General features: G+C 44.8%; 1 protein-coding gene across 4 annotated transcripts in view; it reads left to right on the top strand.

The window, feature by feature from the left end:
• The window catches only part of OVCH2 (ovochymase 2), a 111838-nt gene that overhangs the window by 25116 nt on the left and 67764 nt on the right, over window positions 1-18958 (top strand). For 3 of the 4 annotated variants that reach the window (XM_030200953.1, XM_030200950.1, XM_030200951.1), the window contains 3 exons: window positions 7193-7429; window positions 8186-8283; window positions 10557-10666. In XM_030200953.1, the coding sequence (XP_030056813.1) occupies window positions 8193-8283; window positions 10557-10666 (201 nt within the window). In that variant the 5' untranslated portion in view covers window positions 7193-7429; window positions 8186-8192. Of the gene's footprint in view, window positions 1-5703; window positions 5782-7192; window positions 7430-8185; window positions 8284-10556; window positions 10667-18958 lie in introns of those variants that run through there. The other variant, XM_030200952.1, reaches the window with a different exon arrangement.

The raw sequence follows: 18958 nt of genomic DNA, 5'->3' as shown, positions 1-18958 counted from the left end.
ACCTAAATGGAACGCTGTGGCTAATGGGATCAATCAGCGTGTTTGCATATAAGTAGATTATGCTCGTATAGCTGGTGTGCCAAACCAAAGATATTGGTCATTGAAATCCATAGGGAGGAAAATGGGACTGACAGTTAATTGTGCAGATAAGAGGATGCACATCCTACATTTGCTTAAAGGGAATGGACTGTAATCTGAATTTCTCATTTTTGGAATGTGTGTGAAGTTGGTTTTCTTTTGGGGGGGGGGGAGGGAAGGGGGAAGGGATGTTTGCAATGTTTTGGCAATGCAGAGGTTTCTCAAAAGTACAGTTGAGAGACTGTTTACAACTAATGCAGTGATAAACTGTTTACTTCTGTGGGTCCCCCTGTCTATTGAATTCAACTTCCCAAAGCATCATTGTTCTGTACCTAAATGGATCTTTGCCCAGAACAACCTATAAACTTCTGCATTGTAACTTAATGAGTCAGTTTTGCCTAAACTGGATCAAAACGTGACTTGAGAGTTTGAAAAATACACATAGTGATATGCTGAAAGTACTTCCAAGTTCTAAAGCACAACTGTGTGCTGTTCAGATATGTTTTCCTAGCATAAATCCTCAGTTACTGGAAGAACAAGAACTGGAGAACAAAGATGATGATAGAACTGGGTTTCCCCACATCTGTCCTGGGGAGCCCCACAGCCAGTCAGGGTGGATCATGTCCACAATGAATATGCATGAGACAATTTGCATGTCTGTTGATCTAATGCATATTCATTATGGATATCCTGAAAATCTGACTGGTTGTAGGGTCCCCAGGCAGGTTTGGAAAGCAATATGTTAGAAGTAACATAGTACCATTTTTGTGTTCTCAGTAGGTTTTGATTTTTCTATAGCTGTGATGCCTAACAGATGTACTGTTCAACTTTGATCATCCAGTAAATAATTATTTAATAAGTACACATCCAGTTAGCATGAGCATTTGACTCTTTTCAGATGAGTGACAACTGTGACAGTTACCCTGGGAGCCAATATAAAGTGACCACCAAAATACAGCTTTGAAGAGAAATTCTCCCTCTACCATTTAGGACCCATCCCAAGAAAGTAAAGTGAGGTCTCCACCTTCATTGTTGTAGTGGTTGGAACTGCTCATAAGCACAGTCTCCACAGTACCCTCTACTGTGCTGCATAAATAATAGCATTATATTAACTCTTCTCTGATTCTTCAATCATATTGATTAGTGTCATAAAGCACCATTGGGACACATTTCTTCTCAAAACATCAATAGAAATCAAACAAAATAAAACATGGAAAAGAAAATAAGATGATACCTTTTTTATTGGACATAACTTAATACATTTCTTGATTACCTTTTGAAGGTTGCCCTTCTTCGTCAGATCGGAAATAAGCAAATGTGCTAGCTGACAGTGTATATAAGTGAAAACATTCAAGCATTACTATGACAGTCTGACAGGGTGGGAGGATGGGGGTGGGTAGGAGGTATGCATGGGGACATCAAAGCGTATCATTGATATTCTAACAGGATGGGTGTGGATAGGTGAGGGGTGGGGTGATCAACAGAGACATACAGCTTGATCACCCCACCCCAGGAACAACATCTTTAAGATTTATTTTCAACATGTTAATGCAGTTTTTTGGGGGTTCGAGGGTTCAAATGTTTCCTGATTTGGCGAGGGACACGCAGAAGAGGAGGAGAGAATTCTTGCAATATAGGGCAAGACGTCTCAACTTGGGTGCAGTTTTTAAACTGAAATTTCCTTGTAGATGCTTAGTATCCCTACAATCAAATAATTATGTATTCTTTGACCCCTTAAAACTGCAACAATTTATAACAGTAAAGGAAAGTGTTAATACTCCTTAATTGACTCTCAAAGAATGTAATATGCTGTAAAGTTGGCTTGCAGGATAAACTTGCTCTTCATGCTTATGGATAATTAATTTCCTCCTGTTTGCCTAGTATCTGGATCCTTATTTGTGGACAAAGAAATAGATGTAATATTTCCAATGTTTATTTTTTATTTTTGTAAACAATTTCTTATATTTCCACTATATTTATGCTGTTTAATAAATGTAAAATCATAAATAAAATATTTTTAAAAAATGCTCTTCTTCAGGATGGAAAGACCCAAATTATGCCAAAGAACTAATTCAGGTCTGAACTTCTGTAACTCAGCCAAAGTTTCATACATAGCAAAATATTAATAGAGATTACTGTGACTGTTGCCTTTAAGGTATTTTCTGTTGTATAACTATGGTGATTTTGTTTACTTGCTATTACATGTGTATCATCTTTTGTACTACTTTCAAAGGGGAACGAAGTGCACACTTAGAACATGGGTGTAATGTATACACATACCTGGCACACAATAGGTGACCTGTTTAAAATCCATATTCGCAATTTTCAAACAGCTCATAACCTTGGGGTCATCTTCGACTCTTCCCTCTCCTTCTCTGCACATTTTCAGCAGACTGCTAAAACCTGTCGTTTCTTTCTCTATAATATCAGCAAAATTCACCCTTTCCTTTCTGAGCACACTACCAGAACCCTCATCCACACTCTTATCACCTCTCGCTTAGAATATTGCAACTTGCTTCTCACAGGTCTCCTACTTAGCCATCTCTCTCCTCTTCAATCTGTTCAAAATTCTGCTGCATGACTAATATTCCGCCAGTGTCGTTATGCTCATATTAGCCCTCTCCTCAAGTCACTTCACTGGCTTCCTATCCATTTCCGCATACAGTTCAAACTCCTCTTATTGACCTATAAGTGCATTCACTCTGCAGCTCCTCAGTACCTCTTCACTCTCATCTCTCCCTACATTCCTCCCCGGGAACTCCGTTCACTGGGTAATTTTTTCTTATCTGCACCCTTCTCCTCCACCGCTAACTCCAGACTCCGTTCGTTTTATCTTGCTGCATCATATGCCTGGAATAGACTTCCTGAGCTGGTATGTCAAGCTCCATCTCTGGCAGTCTTCAAATCTAAGCTAAAAGCCCACCTTTTTGATGCTGCTTTTAACTCCTAACCCTTATTCACTTGTTCAGAACCCTTATTTTATCATCCTCACTTTAATATTCCCTTATCTCTTGTTTGTCCTGTTTGTCTGCCCTAATTAGATTGTAAGCTCTGTCGAGCAGGGACTGTCTCTTCATGTTCAAGTGTACAGCACTGCGTACGTCTAGTAGCGCTTTAGAAATGATAAGTAGTAGTAGTAGTACTGTGTAACATCTGTGGATATTTACACTGATTTCTAAAAGGACTACTACTACTATTTAGCATTTCTATAGCGCTACAAGGCGTACGCAGCGCTGCACAAACATAGAAGAAAGACAGTCCCTGCTCAAAGAGCTTACAATCTAATAGACAAAAAATAAAGTAAGCAAATCAAATCAATTAATGTGTACAGGAAGGAGGAGAGGAAGGTAGGTGGAGGCGAGTGGTTACAAGTGGTTACGAGTCAAAAGCAATGTTAAAGAGGTGGGCTTTCAGTCTAGATTTAAAGGTGGCCAAGGATGGGCAAGACGTAGGGGCTCAGGAAGTTTATTCCAGGCGTAGGGTGCAGCGAGACAGAAGGCGCGAAGTCTGGAGTGGGCAGTAGTAGAGAAGGGAACAGATAAGAAGAATTTATACATGGAGCGGAGTGCACGGGAAGGGGTGTAGGGAAGGACGAGTGTGGAGAGATACTGGGGAGCAGCAGAGTGAGTACATTTATAGGTTAGTAGAAGAAGTTTGAAAAGGATGCGAAAACGGATAGGGAGCCAGTGAAGTGACTTGAGGAGAGGGGTAGTATGAGTAAAGCGACCCTGGCGGAAGACGAGACGGGCAGCAGAGTTTTGAACCGATTGGAGAGGGGAGAGGTGACTAAGTGGGAGGCCAGCAAGAAGCAGATTGCAGTAGTCTAAATGAGAGGTGACAAGGGTGTGGATGAGGGTTTTGGTAGAGTGCTCAGAAAGAAAGGGGCGGATTTTACGGATGTTGTAAAGAAAGAAATGACAGGTCTTGGCGATCTGCTGGATATGAGCAGAGAAGGAGAGAGAAGAGTCAAAGATGACCCCAAGGTTTCGAGCTGAGGAGACAGGGAGAATTAGAGAGCCATCAACAGAAATAGAAAACGGGGGGAGCGGGGAGGTGGGTTTGGGGGGAAAAATGAGAAGCTCAGTTTTGGTCATGTTTAATTTCAGGTGGCATTGAGACATCCAGACAGCAATGTCAGACAAGCACGCTGTAACTTTGGTTTGGATGCAAGGTGAGATATCAGGGGTAGAAAGGTAGATTTGGGAGTCATCAGCATGGAGATGGTAGGAAAAGCCATCTCTATGCTTTTCACTTTGAAAATACTTGAGCAAATGTGTGCATACAGATGTGCGCCTGCAACTTATGCAATCACTTTCTCCTTGCAAAATTACATGCATCCTTTTCCTGTGTATGTATGATCCCTGCCCCCAAGAATGCCTCCCCCTAGTTGCAAATAAATCTTGCATGTAGTGGCACAAAGCATATACGTTTACAAACACATAGGAGTCTTTTTACTAAGCTGTGTTAAAGATCAATATGTCCTGCTTACTACAGGTTTTTGGTTCAGCATGCTACCAATGTGCTGGGGCAGAGAGTAGGCGTGTTCTGCGTTAATCAGCGCAGTTCCATCACTGTGTGCTAACTGATTAGCATGTGGTTATTATGTGAGCCCTTACCTAGGGCCATCAAGAGACAAAGCTGGCCTCGAGGCAACCCCCCCCCCCCCCTCCAAGGCCCATATGCCACCCTCCTCCAGGTCCACATGCTCCATGCCCCAGCGCCCCCCCCCCCCCCCCCCGGGACTGCTTATTTGCTTGTCTTCTGCTAGCTCTGCTGCACAGGTCTTTCTTCCTGCCATGTCCAGTGGCTTACCGAGGATGGGGCTGTCTGTCCTGGGTGCATGCCACTGGAGGGATGCAGATAGCAGCCACTCGGCTGTCAGCTCCGCTGGTTCCCTGCTCCCTCTGCCCCAGAGCAGGTTACTTCCTGTTCCAGGGCAGAGGGAGCAGGGAACCAGCAGAACTGACAGCCATGCGGTTGCTCCCAGCAGCTAAGAATGCACCGGGGGGGGGGGGGGGGGGGGGGGGGGGGTATCGATGCGGGAGGGGGGGTGCTACACCCAGGGGGGTGCAAAGTGGCGATCTGCCACGGGTGGCAGCCAACCAAGGATCGCCACTGGCCATGTCCAAACAGGAAGTACTTTATACAGGAGGTGGGAAGCAGCAAGAAGAAGGACCTGTGGCCGGCAGAGCAGAGTTAACCGATAACTCTGCTCTGCAGCACACAGGAACAGGAGAGCCATAGCTAGTGTCGGGCAGGTGTCAATCCCCCCCCTTGGAGGGCAAAACCTGGGGAATTTTGCCCCCCCTCTCGGCGGCCATACCCTTACCACCTACAAAATAGGTGGCAGTATGGGTTCATGCTCTAGTGGCTACGTGCTAATGGGGATATTAGCATGTGGCTATTAATAGGAAAAATTGAAAATGGGGCCATTTTACCGCCACGCTAAAAGTGTCCTCATTGTGTGGGAAAGACCCAAGCTGCGGATAGCATTGTATAGTGAAAGGGCCCATACATGTGGACAGTTTTCAAAAAAAGAGTAGTTCTATGCATAAAACCCTGTTTTGTGCATGGAACTACCTTTGTAAATTGCCCCTCATAGAATGACTACACTGCATAATACAGGAACTACTTTCCCATCAGCCTGGGAATTACATCGGTGTTTAATTTGGCTCTCTTTTTTCGCTTTAACTCTGCAGAAAGGTAACGTTTGGGGAGAGGGGTTGCCCGTTTTCATGGTTTTTTTCTTTTCTTTTTAAATTATGCTCAAAAACATTTACAAAAAGGCCGAACAGTTTTAGTATTTCATGCAAAAAAAAAAAATTAAGAAAAAGAACCCAGCTTTCCTTGCATTTAAAGGTGGCAAGGGTCACATTTTTTCTTGTAACCCCAACAAACTCGTGAAAGATTCATGAATAGGCGCCTTAAGGAACTCCTGAGTCTGCCGAATTCTCTTTGTTGGGCAGCTGTGACTTGAAATATCAGAGACAGAATTACAGCCAGGGCACAGCTGACCTGCCCTTCCCTTTGTAAAAACAACACATAAACCCTGGCTTGCACATTCTAAGTCATGCTTTATTAGTCGATGAACTATTATTTAAATGATTTCTTTTGGCAAATCTGTTCATGATTTGAACTCAGATATATTATTTGCAGACCTGGTGCAGCTTTAGGGTATGTTCATTCTTTTTTGGTAAATCTCGTAAAAAGATTCCTGTTGGATTGCTTTTGGCTATTGACTTAAGAACAGACTAAAAAAAAAAAACCACGGAAAATGGGCAGGGGTGCAATGAACTAGAACAGGTACACAGGTGCAGAACAGCTCTAGTTTGACTAGCGCAAAAATTTTTATTGTGTTAAGATGTTCCAAGAACATGGTGGCTCCAATAGGCTTCCAGTACCAGCTGAAACTTGCACATCTAGGCAGAGTGCCAGACGCATCTGTTACTAGCAGGAAGGAGGATCATGGGTGATGTTTGTAACAAAATCCATAAAATGATCAAGATGCAAAGAGTGAAATATAAGTGGGTTATGAAATTTTACAATGCCTGTTGCCTAATAAGGGATCAGAATAAAATTCCATGTACATAACACTAGGGTATATTTATAACATTAAGGAGCATATTCAAACTAATAAAATGAGAAATACTGGGGCACGTGTACATGGCTTTTTTGAGCAAATTTTGTGTATAATAAATTGTATTATGGTGTGTAGATGTAAGAATTAAAAAGGATATACTGGAACTTGAGAATCATACCTAAAAGTTTCCTTCTCAGAATGAGTACAAGACTAATATGATAGCAGCTGAGATATTTACACTATTTTTTGTTCTGTGGTATTTTTCTGATTCATAAACATATCCCTGAAGGTAAAGCCATAGAACTGTGTATGGCATGCAGGAAATCGAGTGCTCCAATCCATCCAGAAGCCACTTATAAAGGGGAGCTGTGACTTTCCTTCATCTTCTCTAGGTGGCAAACCCTAGTTCTTACTGACTCAATCCCTTACCATTCTCATGTCTCGCTTTGTGCCTCTATCGCAACATTGGCATGAAATATTTCTCATGTCACCTTAAGTTTGTTTATATTCTAGCTATTATTTTTGTCTTTTAAGGAAAATTGAAGAAACGCAAGAAAACCAACATGTAATAGATGGCTACAATACTTTTTTCATGGTCCTCCTGCTTCTCGGAGCTTTCCTCAAAGGTGGAATTGTCTGGTGCTACAGTACCATGAACCTTCATAGGAAAGAAGGCATAGAAAAAACATTAATTATTCACTTTCTAGCTCAGCCGGTGCAATGAGAGTCCCAGCCAAGGACCATAGACTGTAGCTCCTTCTCAAGTGCAATGCAAGTATTAATAATACTTAATTTTTTTTGTGGTACTAATGTCGTGCTGTCAAGTGGTGAGAAAGACAATATGCTCCTGTCTCAAACAGTTTGCAATCTAAGTAGTACCTGGGGCAATGATAAAGTGACTCTCCCAAGGTGGGTATCTGAACGCCAGCTTCCCTGGTTCTCACCCATTGCTCAAACACTGAGCCATTTCCTGTCCAGTGCATCCTGACTGTCCATTCTTACGGGATGAATGAGACTCCCTACCAAGCTTAGGGGTAGAAGCTAGGCTCAGGAATGAAACCCAGTTCTCCTGTATTGAATTATGCAGCACGGCCACTGAAGCATCAGGCCAGCTCCGCAATGTCATTGTTTTAAGTTCCATTGTGCTGCTTGACAAAGAAAAACAAGAGTGAACCATAAACAATACAGTTTAACCAGCCATAGCAAGGTTTATTCATCAGTGCTGTGATATTTCAGGTAAAAGTGGATGTTATTTTAGCTGGTGAAGCATGGAGTTTAAACTTTTCAATATACTACAGCTCCAAAAGAAGTATTTGGCCACACAGAAATACTTCTACAAAATAGAAGGCTATTATTCTTGGCTAAATTTGAAAACTCTAAAAGTGCCTGGTTAAAACTTTATGGCCGAGTTAATGGGTAACTCTGACTTTAATTTGTAAATTGCTGCTCTCCCGCAGTGTCTAATTTTCCTCCTTGCCTCTATAAAAACACTTGTGAATCTGTGATCTTTTACTCCGTCCTTTACAGCTCCAAAATGCCAGCTGCCTTTGGCAAGATCCTTCTGCTCTTGGTAGGGATGTCCTGTCTGAGACTCAACCATGCAGCACCCCTGGACCCAAACCAAGGTAAGTTCTGACCCATTCCAAATTCTGCATCAGATAGAAATGCCATATCGATACTTCGGTTATCTATTGCTCTGAGTGACTTGTAGTCCTACGAGTAGATTAGCAACATACAACGATTCAGAAATCCGAGCATTTTTAAACGTTCTTAGGTCCTGATGAGTTCGTGTATGTGGATCGTCTATTAAAAAGTAAATAGTAAATGCAATTTTTTTTGTAATTTAATTTTGTAATTAACATTTTGTAAGAATACAGAACAATGACATATTCATCTTTCATGATATTTTAAGTATGGTGGTAGGCTATATACATGCTGAAATGGTGTTCAAGATTCTGCTCCAGGTACTATAATCTTCAAATCAGCCTTATTGTGAGGGGGTGGGGTGGGGGTTACTTCATAGCCTCTATTTATCAGTCTCCCTGCCATTGATTTCAGCAGAGTCCCTCTAAAACATCAGATTTATCCTATGGTAATTTCAGAAATTTACCAACCCCAAGAACTGGTGACCCTAAGTGATGAAAGGAGGGAAGTATAAGGTTTTCCAATAAAGTTCACTTCCACCTTTCTCTATCTAGGCATAATCATGATTGGAAGCAATCTAAATGAAATCTGTTAAGATGATACCTTTTTTATTGGACCAAATACATTTTGTGGTTAGCTTTTGAAGGTAGTACCTACTGGGCTACAGGTAGAAAAAGGAACACTACAGTTTAGTGTCAAGAATTACCTTCATGTCAAATATCACCCAGATAGAAATCAGGGCTTATATGGTAAGTACATTTTGAAGAAAGATTCAAGTTGGATTTCCTTTGGGTACTGATTTATGGATGAATAAAAATTCCAATTGGTTCCAATATTTTTTTATTTGATTTTATCAATGAAACATAAATGGCTAAAATGTTAGCCAGTATACAAATATGAACAATAAACTGAGCATCAAACAATATACACATCTGATACAAGACAAGAATATCAATGATAATGATTACGGATTAGTAATGATGAGTAGGTAGTCATATCGTGAAAACAGACAGTTAAGAATACATATCTACACAAGAGTACTACATATTTGATCTTGAAGGGGAGTCCATATTTTCCTGTATTTAGTTATTGAATTATACTTCTCAGCCGCTGCATATTCACATTTGGCAAGTATGCATACTGAGTTCTACCATGTTAAGTAGTTAGCCTTGGATAAGTCTTTCCAGCAGAATTAACATAGAAAAAGAGGGAATTATAATCCTGGAAAGCTGTGCAGTTGTGTAGGTGTTGCATTTTGGGTGAGCAGTCCTGTATGGCTCTGTAAACAAAATGCCCTGTCAACTATTAGTTAGGACTGCACCAGGGACAATACAACAAGAAGAGTATGAGAGGAACAGAGGGGGAGGGGGAAAACACTGAGAAGCATTGTTTTCCAAAGAATGGCATGCATTGCGTGTCTATATTTAAAGTCTTGCAAATAGCAGCTGTTCCAGGGAAAAGAAAGTGTACAAATATTAACAGATTCCACGAAAAGGAAATATGACTGGATATACTGCTTTTGATGTTTTTTGCAACTACATTCAAAGTGGTTTAAATAGTATATAGAGGTACTTATGTACCAGAGTCACAAGGAGTTGCAGTGGGAATCAAACCCAATTCCCCAGGAGCAAAGTCCGCTGCGCTAACCACTAAGCTACTCTTCCACTGAAGATATGATATGTTACAATCTAATGCAACAAAAAGCACCAAGAGCCTTCAGAAACGGGATACAGTTCCTTTAATTGGCAAAATCAATATTTCAATATAGTCCCGACACGGGCCGTGTTTCGGCACACAGCGCCTGTGTCAGTGGTCAATAGCGATCTATTAAAAAATAAATATTGTGACTAAACTTCTTCTTTACAAGTTAAGAGGAATACAATATGCTTTGTGAGAGTCACTCATGTAATAGAAGGGACATTCTGTTTCTACTATGCTGAGTGACTCTCACAAAGCATATTGCATTCTTATTAACTTGTAAAGAAGAAGTTTAGTCACAATATTTATTTTTTAATAGATAGCTATTGACCCCTGACACAGGTGCTGTGTGCCGAAACATGACCAGTGTCGGATCTATATTGGAATATTGATTTTGCCAATTAAGGGAGCTGTGTCCCGTTTCTGAAGGCTCTTGGTCTTTTGTTGCATTTCGGACTTTGTGTTGTACTTTGAACCCTCTCTGTACTGTTTCATGTTACAATCTAATGTCATTGCTTCTTGTTTGAGATATGTATAAATATATCTATGTATCTAGATCGTAGCTGTTGTCAGTCTCCGCTGGAATCCAGATCACTCAATAGGCTCAACCTCTTTCATCGCATTGTTGGTGGGACCCAAGCAAGACCTGGTTTATTTCCATGTTTGGTGAGCCAAACTTTCAAAATTATATATTCTCTGCAGGGAGTTGTGTATTGAAAATAGTAAAAACAAATGCAGATTTTTGTAACTTTTAAAAAATATTTCATAAGGTTTTCTACATTTCTGTGAAAGTCTATGATGTGGACATGATTGGTTTTCTGTACACTTTTTCTTAGTTTGTTTGCATTTCTATAATCAATAAAATAAAATGTAACAATAAACTGGTAGGGAGTGAGTAATTGGTTCTAATTTAGATAATATCAAGTGATTGTACAAAAAAAAATCATTTCTTACATTACATCACATCATGGGCGTAGTTTGACTGTTTCATTTGGGGGGGCAAAATGGGGCGGAGCATATTAGCATATTCATATATATATATATATATATATATATATTCAAATGAATATGCTAATATGGAGGAAGGAAGGAGGAAGGGAAAAGAGCTGCCCATCCTGTTTCTTTCCATCCCCTTCTCTTCCCCTCTCCACTCTATCCAACGTCTCCCTCCCCCTTCAAAGCATCTCCCAAACGACAACGTGGATGCAACAGCCGCAACTCACACAGGTTTGCTTGCTGTGCTTGTGAATGGCGACGGCTGCGTGGGGGAGTGGAAATGGCTTCCTTACTTCTGTTACAGTGGACACCTATCTCCTGGCTCACTCCACTCCCGAAGCTGCAGAGGCGAACGGGCGGGTGGGAAAGCAGCAAGCAAGCAGCCACACTGAACTCCGTCCTTCGCTTCCTGAATCCTGCCCTCTCTCTGCGTCCCGCCTTCCTCTGATGTCATTTCCTTTGGGGCGGGCGGGACGCTGAGAGGGCAGGATTCAGGAAGCGAAGAACGGAGTTCAGCGTGGCTGCTTGCTTGCTGCTTTCCCACCCGCCTGTTTGCCGCTGCGGGAAAGAACTCGTCTTCGTCATCTTGGTCGTTTTGGGGGGGCACTGCCCCCCTCGCCCCCCCCCCAGTCTACGCCCATGCATCACATGATGTTGGCAGTTTTTGTTAGAAAACCAACACATCATGATGCATTAACTAATTGAAAGGCAGTTTTTCCAATGCCTGATGATAGGTCTTCTAGGAAGTCAGCAAAGAGCAGGTGGAGTCAAACAAAACAATACATCCAGACAGCCATACAAAGACCTATTAGTGAGGGCTTCTACCTACAGGGAAGGTGGGCAGTTTTCACAGTCATTTATCCAGTTAACTGCTTTTTGGAAATAGCCCACATTGAGGGTAGTTGTATAACAAGGTGAGCAGAAAGACACTTGGGGGCGGTAAGGCCAACGTGGGCTTACTGCTCGCCAACCCAGAACTACCGCCAGGCTTCCACAGAAGCCCAGCGGTAATTCCTGCCCCCAGCATGCACCATTTCCAGTGCTATAAAAAATAGTTTCTATTTTTGTAACGCTGGTGCTTACCCAGAGGTAATTGTTGCCCGGTTAACACCAGGCTAGCGCAGCATACCTTACTGCCACCTCAATGGGTGGCAGTATGTGCTCCCCCTCAAAATTGCTGTGTGGTAAGTAGTTCATGTACCGCATGACCATTTCATGTAAAGAAAAAAGACAGCCTTTTACTCGCTGCAATGAAAAGGGGCCTCAGAGTGCATCAGCATTACCGCAGCTTAGTAAAAGGGGCCTTTATTTGGTACCATTTTATAAAGTCACTTAGGAGCTCCTTTTCTAAGCTATGTTAGGCACTAACATTTATTTTTATTTATTTATTTGTTACATTTGTATCCCACATTTTCCCACCTATTTGCAGGCTCAATGTGGCTTACATTGTACCGTAGTGGCGTTTGTCAGTTCCGGAATTAACAAATATAGGTGTTATTGTAGTAGAATAGGTTCATGTAAGGTAGGTATATTAGGGGAACTTAGGAAGGAAGAGGGAAGTTGGGAGTGTCCATTACGATTTTTGGTTTTGTTGTGTTGCATGTACCTAATACAGCAAAACTGACCTAATGCAGGACATGCTAAAGATCCTGCATTACTTTTGGCATTTGCACTTGCTAAGCGTGCAGAATTAGAGGGGCAGATTAATGGCAGAGAATGGGCAGAGAGTGGATGTGGAAGTGGCAACCAGTTAGCATGTACACATTAGCATGTACTAACTGGTTATCACAGGGTTAACGCAGGAGCTCTTTCCAGATTCCAGCGTTATCTTTTTTAAATGGCCATGCGCTAATGGTACGAGTATATCTTTTATCGTTTATTCCATTTGATATACCATTTTACATGTGGTCAAATCAAAGTGGTTTATAGTATGCAAATAAACAAATGATGCAAACAATGTGCAATATATAAAAACACTAAATCATAAAAATAAAACATAGAACTCCATTGTTTAATAGTAAAGCACACATACCCAAGACCAGACAATCACACAGGCATACCATAAACTCGTATCAAATGCTAGATATCATCTGTATATATTAAGTTGCAATTAACAATTGCAGTTATCTCTTCTCATTGAAACCTGGTCAAGTAATCCAACATTTCTGAAACGAAATTATAAATAGATCTCAAAAGCCAAGTTAAAGAAATAAGTTTTCAATAGTACTCAGAATGATTTGTATGTATCTGCTAATCGTAGATACTTAGGAAGTGAATTCCAAAGAGTTGGGGCCAAAAAGAAAAAAAGCAGCTGATCATATGGATTCCCGCTGGGCTCTGGTGGGAGAACTAACCTGTTATCCATTAGAGAGCAGAGTGTACAAAGTGGCTGTCAAGAATGGGATAGTTGAGCTCTTATTAGGGAAGTAGCATGAGGAGGAAGAGGCCAGCTCAGACACTGTATTTATTTGGCTGGGAAACCCTTAGTGTCCCCACCAGCAAAGGTATGATTAGCACATGCGTGCGGGGGGAAAGGGAGGAGAGGAATGTGTTACCCATCCCCCCCCCCCCCCCCCCCCCCCCGGTTCACCCCTGGGCACCCTCAGGTTTCAAATGATGTAACTCCATCAGTACTCTATTTTTCCAGCTCACTTTTGCACAATATCCCCGGGATTCTATGTATCGCACCTAGCATTCCACTCCGAAATCCAACGCATGTAACTTAATTGGCTTAACATGCCAATCAGCATTTTAAACAGCATGTAACAAGCACTAATGAGCACTAATTGGTTATATTTAGAATTTACATGCTTAACTCGCTGTGCATATTCTGTAACGCACAGCACCTAAATTCTAATGTGTGGAGCCAAAAAGGGGTGTGGTTATGGGTGGGGAAATGGGCATTTTGTGGGCATTCTAAAATTTCCATGCCCTGTTATAGAATATGGCCCTATGTGCCTAAATCTATGTGCCGTTATTTACGCCACGTTTCCCCTGGTGTAAATGGATGCATATAGTTCTAGGCGCTGGGATATCAGCTAAATTTATTCTATATACTGCGCCATTTATAGAATACACTTAGGTGGACACTTATTCCACGTAGATTTTTCAGGTACCATATATAGAATCTAGCCCTATATGTTTTCCATTCTGATTTTGTAGTTATTGAATAAATGCAGTAACACTCTTTCCTTAGCGTATGCAGCAAATGAATCCTTGTGTCCATCTACCAGCAGGTGGAGATAGAGATTACAAAGCTGAAGGCAGTGATACTGTCCTGTTTCTACTATGGGTGAGCCCTTAGGTTCCCTGAGGCCCCGAAAGACCTCAGAGGACAGCCGTGCACCCCGAATCTTCACCCGCGGCGGCCGCCGTTCACCAAGGGTTGACCCCCAGCTGCAGGCGGCCAGCAGGACTGCTGGAACCGCGGGGTGACAGCTGGCCTGGCTGGTAGTCAGCAACACAGTCTATGGTAGCACAGTCTCTGAAGGGCAGCTAGCAAGGGCGGCCAGCACTCCAGGAAGAAAAGTAACTCAGACTCTGAAGGGCAGCTAGCAAGGGCGGCTAGCACGCTGTGAAGAGAAGTAGCACAGTCTCTGAAGGACAGCTAGCAAGGGCGGCCAGCACTCCAGGAAGAAAAGAACACAGTCTCTGAAGGACAGCTAGCAAGGACGGCTAGCACTCCGCAGACCCACTGCGCCGGCTTCTGACATACAAAACGGAATCAATTGGATCCTCCAGTTTCTCTGTTTAAATATCGCGCCATTCCGCCCCTTCCCTGGGAGAGGAGCCAACCAACCTGGCCCCGGCAGGCTCCTGGATTGGCCGGCCTGCCCTCCAGGCGGACTCTTAGTTCCGGTGCGCCAATCCGGCGCAAAGTAGGAGGAGCTTCTGCGCCGGTCCGCTCAGGGCAAGGGAGGCGTCGGCGCCGGCGCCGCCATCTTGGCCAGCGTGCTCCCTTCTCCGAGGCTGGCGTTCGCTCCAGCAGGTCGCCGGCCTCGGCCCGACCCGCGGCAGCGCCGGCTCCTCCGGAGGTCCGTCTCCGCCGCCCTGGACGCCGCAAGGCTCGATGACCATCGCTCCCCACAGCGGAAGCGCAGGTAGGGACATGGGTCGTGACAGATACCAGACGGCCAGCTCCTCCTTCACCTCAGTACATCTCTATCTCCAGCAGGTGGTGAACGGTGCTTCAGCAGCTCCTGGATTTGTCTGTTGGGGATACTCCTGGGTCCTGTGGGCCAGTTGAGTTTAGGGGTGTCTGGCTGGTGGTGCCGACTTTGGGGGCATACTCAGTCTTCTGGGTCCCTGCTTCACCCTTTCCCCCCATGTCTCCCGGTCTTTAGAGCTCTAGCCTTCCTCACCAGTAAAAAAACCAAAAACAAACCAAGAGAGCTCCTTTGCCTTCATTCAGTGTTTAAAAAAAAAAAACCAAAAAACCTAGAAGATTTCTGACAGGACCTGGCAGTACAGGGTTTCCCTATCTTAGTGCTATGCTTTCAATCTGTGTGCCAGTTAGGCAGCAGGCTGCTGCGTCTGTGGGACTCTGCTTCTCCTCCGGAAACACCTGCTGTTCGGTGAGTCCCTGCCTTTCTCTTTTCGGCGCGGGGGGATACCATGCTTTAATGTGGACGACGCTGGCATTTGAAAGCTGTTCCCGCTGCGGTAGCAGATGCTCCGCAGATAGACTCTGTGTGGTGGCATGTTTGAATGCTGGGGAGGAAGTGCTGAAGTTCCCCTTCCCCAAGCAGCCTTTTCCCGCACTAAAATGGCGGGAATGCGCGCCTTTTTGCTGGCGCGGCCCTCTCTTTTCTCCTGAAATCGGCTCTGATCCTTTCCCGCCCTGTGGCCTTGATGTGGGCGGGGGGAGGGGCAGCTTCTCCTAAAGAACCTTGTGTCCAGCGACCCTCCCCTCCCCCCTCGGCACATCACCCAAGCCCCTACCCCCCCTTCGGACACATCAACCCCCTCGCCACCCGCAGCCGCCAATACTAACGCTGTCTGGCCGCTGCTGTGTCTCCTGTTGAGCAGCAGCGGCCGGTACAAAAAGAAAAAAGCCTGAAACACGGCTCCGTAGACAGCCATCTGGCATTGGCTGTCGTCTCTGCAGCCGCTCCTCCTCTCCCCTCTGACGTCGCTGCGCTCCTCCAGGGTCTTCCTGCGGGGCAGTGATGTGGAGGAGAGAGGAGGAGCGGCTGCAGAGACGACAGCCAATGCCAGATGTCTACGGAGCCACGTTTCAGGTTTAAAATTTATTTTTGGCTTTTTTCTTTTTGTACCGGCCGCTGCTGCTCCACAGGAGAAGCAGCAGCAGCCAGACAGTGTTAGTATTGGCGGCTGCGGGTGGCGAGGGGGTTGATGTGCCCGCTAGGGGGGGTAGGGGCTTTGGTAAAGCGCTGGGGGGAGGGTCTTGGGTGATGCGTCGAGGGGGGGTAGGGGTTTTGGTATTGCGCCGGTGCTTGGTTGTTGCGCCGAGAGGGGGGGCACTGAGAGCTGATTCGTAGGCAGAGAGAGGAGTAGGGAAACATGCTCCGCGTGTTTCCCTACTCCTCCCCCTGCCTGGCTCGCGGTTTTGCAGGGCAGGGGCTTGGTTGTTGCGCCGAGGGGGGCACTGACAGCTATTTCCCAGGCAGGGGGAGGAGTAGGGAAACACGCTCCGCATGTTTCCCTACTCCTCCCCTTGCCTTGGAATCGGCTGTCAGTGACATCACTGATGTCAGTGCATTCTAAACTGCCTAGCAGACCATCTCCGAGGGAGGCAAGGTCCCAGGCACATTAGAATGTTGAAGGTGAGAATTATTATATAAGATTGTTATTTTCTGGGGCTAGTGCTCTGGTCTCCATGGTAACCATGGAACTTCAGTGCTGTCATGGGGGCATTTACTCCAGGTGCAGTAGTTTCAGCAAAATAGTTTTCTTTTTCTGGAACATGGCTGGCTTTCAGCCTGAAGGTCACAGGTTTAAGGCTGGTTTGTGCATCATATTAGAAGCTGTGGTCCTTGGCTCCTTTTCTATGGGGCATATTTTACTTCCCTCTCTCATATTGCTTGCCTTGACAAGCAGTTCTTTCCATAGCTGGGACAGTTTATACTAGGCTACAGTGGCAAAGGTTCGCTGTGGTGGTTTCCCACAGCAGCTCTGCTCTTCTAGTTTTGCTCTCTGACACTGATCAAACTATTGAATTCCAGTTCCAGCTTCCACTGTATCTGTGGCACCTCTAGCTAGTTGTTTGTTGCAGTGTCTCTAAGGCTTTTATTACACTTTTGCACTTTTTCTTTATATTGGACAGCTAGCTATATTCAGAACTACTTCAATTTAGCCTGCACATCAATTTTCCCTTCACTTCTCCCTTAGGAAGCATTTCTTTTCTTTTCTTTCCTCTTTGCCCCCCTCATCTGTGGTTTCTCTGTTTGGACGTTCTGAGCCCTCATGTTCAGTTCCAGACTTTGCCTGTCGGCATGGCTATGGCTCCATTCACCTTTTCCTAGGTTTGGGAGTTTTGCAGCATTCTCTGCCAGGACAGCATCAGAGTGCACCTCGCTCTAGATGAGATCTGAGATTTTTATCTTCCCGGATCTTCTAGAAATCCTTGAGCTGGGTGGTCACCCTTCAAATGAGCCACCTCATCCCATTACAGACAGCTCTGGTATGATTTCTTTCTTCACCGAGGACTGGAGGATCTAGGTTCAGACTTGGGTGCACAGTCTGCTCAGGGCGCTGAATCCTCAGGCCTGGCTATCCATTCATGTCTTGGGCTCTGTGGTGGACACTTTGGAGGTAGTGCTGTGGGCGCTGCTCATAGATGACTTCTACAGCTCTTGCTTCTCAATGGGTGGTCTCCTGTGTTCCAGAGGTGTCAGCAGTGTCTTCCGTGGCTGTTCTCGGTACGCCTGCGCATGAACTGGTGGCTTCGCAATTCCTCCTTGTGAAGGGATGTCTTGGCGCCTCCGCAGTGGATGGTGGTGGTCATGGATGCGAGTCTCTCAGACTGGAGAGCCCTTTGCCTCCTCCTTCCATCTCCATGGTGGTGGATGACACAGGGGACGGTGTAGCCGATCTCCCACCTGGATCTGCTTTTGGTGCTATTCGTCTTCTAGCCTTTCAGGACACGTTGCGGGCTAGGTGGTGCTTCTGCCGTCAGAGAAGATGAGGCGATGGCTGCTTCTTTGACAGAGTGGGACTCGGAGTCAGACTGTGGCCATCAGGGCATGTTGCCCCCATGTAATGGGCAGAGGACCTCTTGTTCCATTTCTATGTCCACTTTGCAGGCTTTTCCTACGGTGAGTTCTCTTTTCTGCCATCTTCTGGTCTCAGCAGAATGGTTATTCCGCACCAGTGTTTCTCCAACATGGCCTCAGGTAGAGAGCTTCATAGGTAGATCTGATGGCGTCCCAGCTGGACACCCAGGTGCCTTCTTTCTTCTGTCATCGGAGAGAGGGTGATTTGGCAGGGCTGGTTGTTCTATTGCTTCCTTAGAAGGAGGATGTTCTTCGATAGTGTTTCCTCCATGGCCTTTCTGCAGCCTAGTTCTTTTCGGATCGCTCTCCACCAGGGTCGAGTCATTCTGGTAGCTCAGGATTAACCACGGCACTCTTGGTATGTGGATATAGTGAGGCTCCTGTTGGTCCCTTCATTTTGGATCCGCTTGACTCCGGGCTCTTCCTTCTGGGTCCGCTCCTGAGTGGATGATCCCTCTCGCTTTGGTCTTACAGCCTGGTTTTTTGAGAGGCCGACTCTGGGAACAGAGTTGTTTGGACGCTATGGTTACTGTTCTGTTGCAATCTTGTATGTGGTCCACAGTCCACTGCAACCACGTATTCTCAGGTGTTGAGGATTTTTTTAGGCTGGTTGTGGCCCATGCTTGGTCTTCATTGCGGGCGTCTGTTCCTCAGCAATTGAATTCTTTCTGCAGGATAGGTTGCAGAAGGGCCTGGCCTTGAACTCGGAGGTGGTGCATTTCTTGCA

The sequence above is a fragment of the Microcaecilia unicolor genome, chromosome 4 (genome assembly GCF_901765095.1).
Source record: "Microcaecilia unicolor chromosome 4, aMicUni1.1, whole genome shotgun sequence".
Taxonomy (NCBI): domain Eukaryota; kingdom Metazoa; phylum Chordata; class Amphibia; order Gymnophiona; family Siphonopidae; genus Microcaecilia; species Microcaecilia unicolor.
Note: the sequence above shows the minus strand (reverse complement) of the source record. Positions and strands in the feature narration are given on the sequence as shown.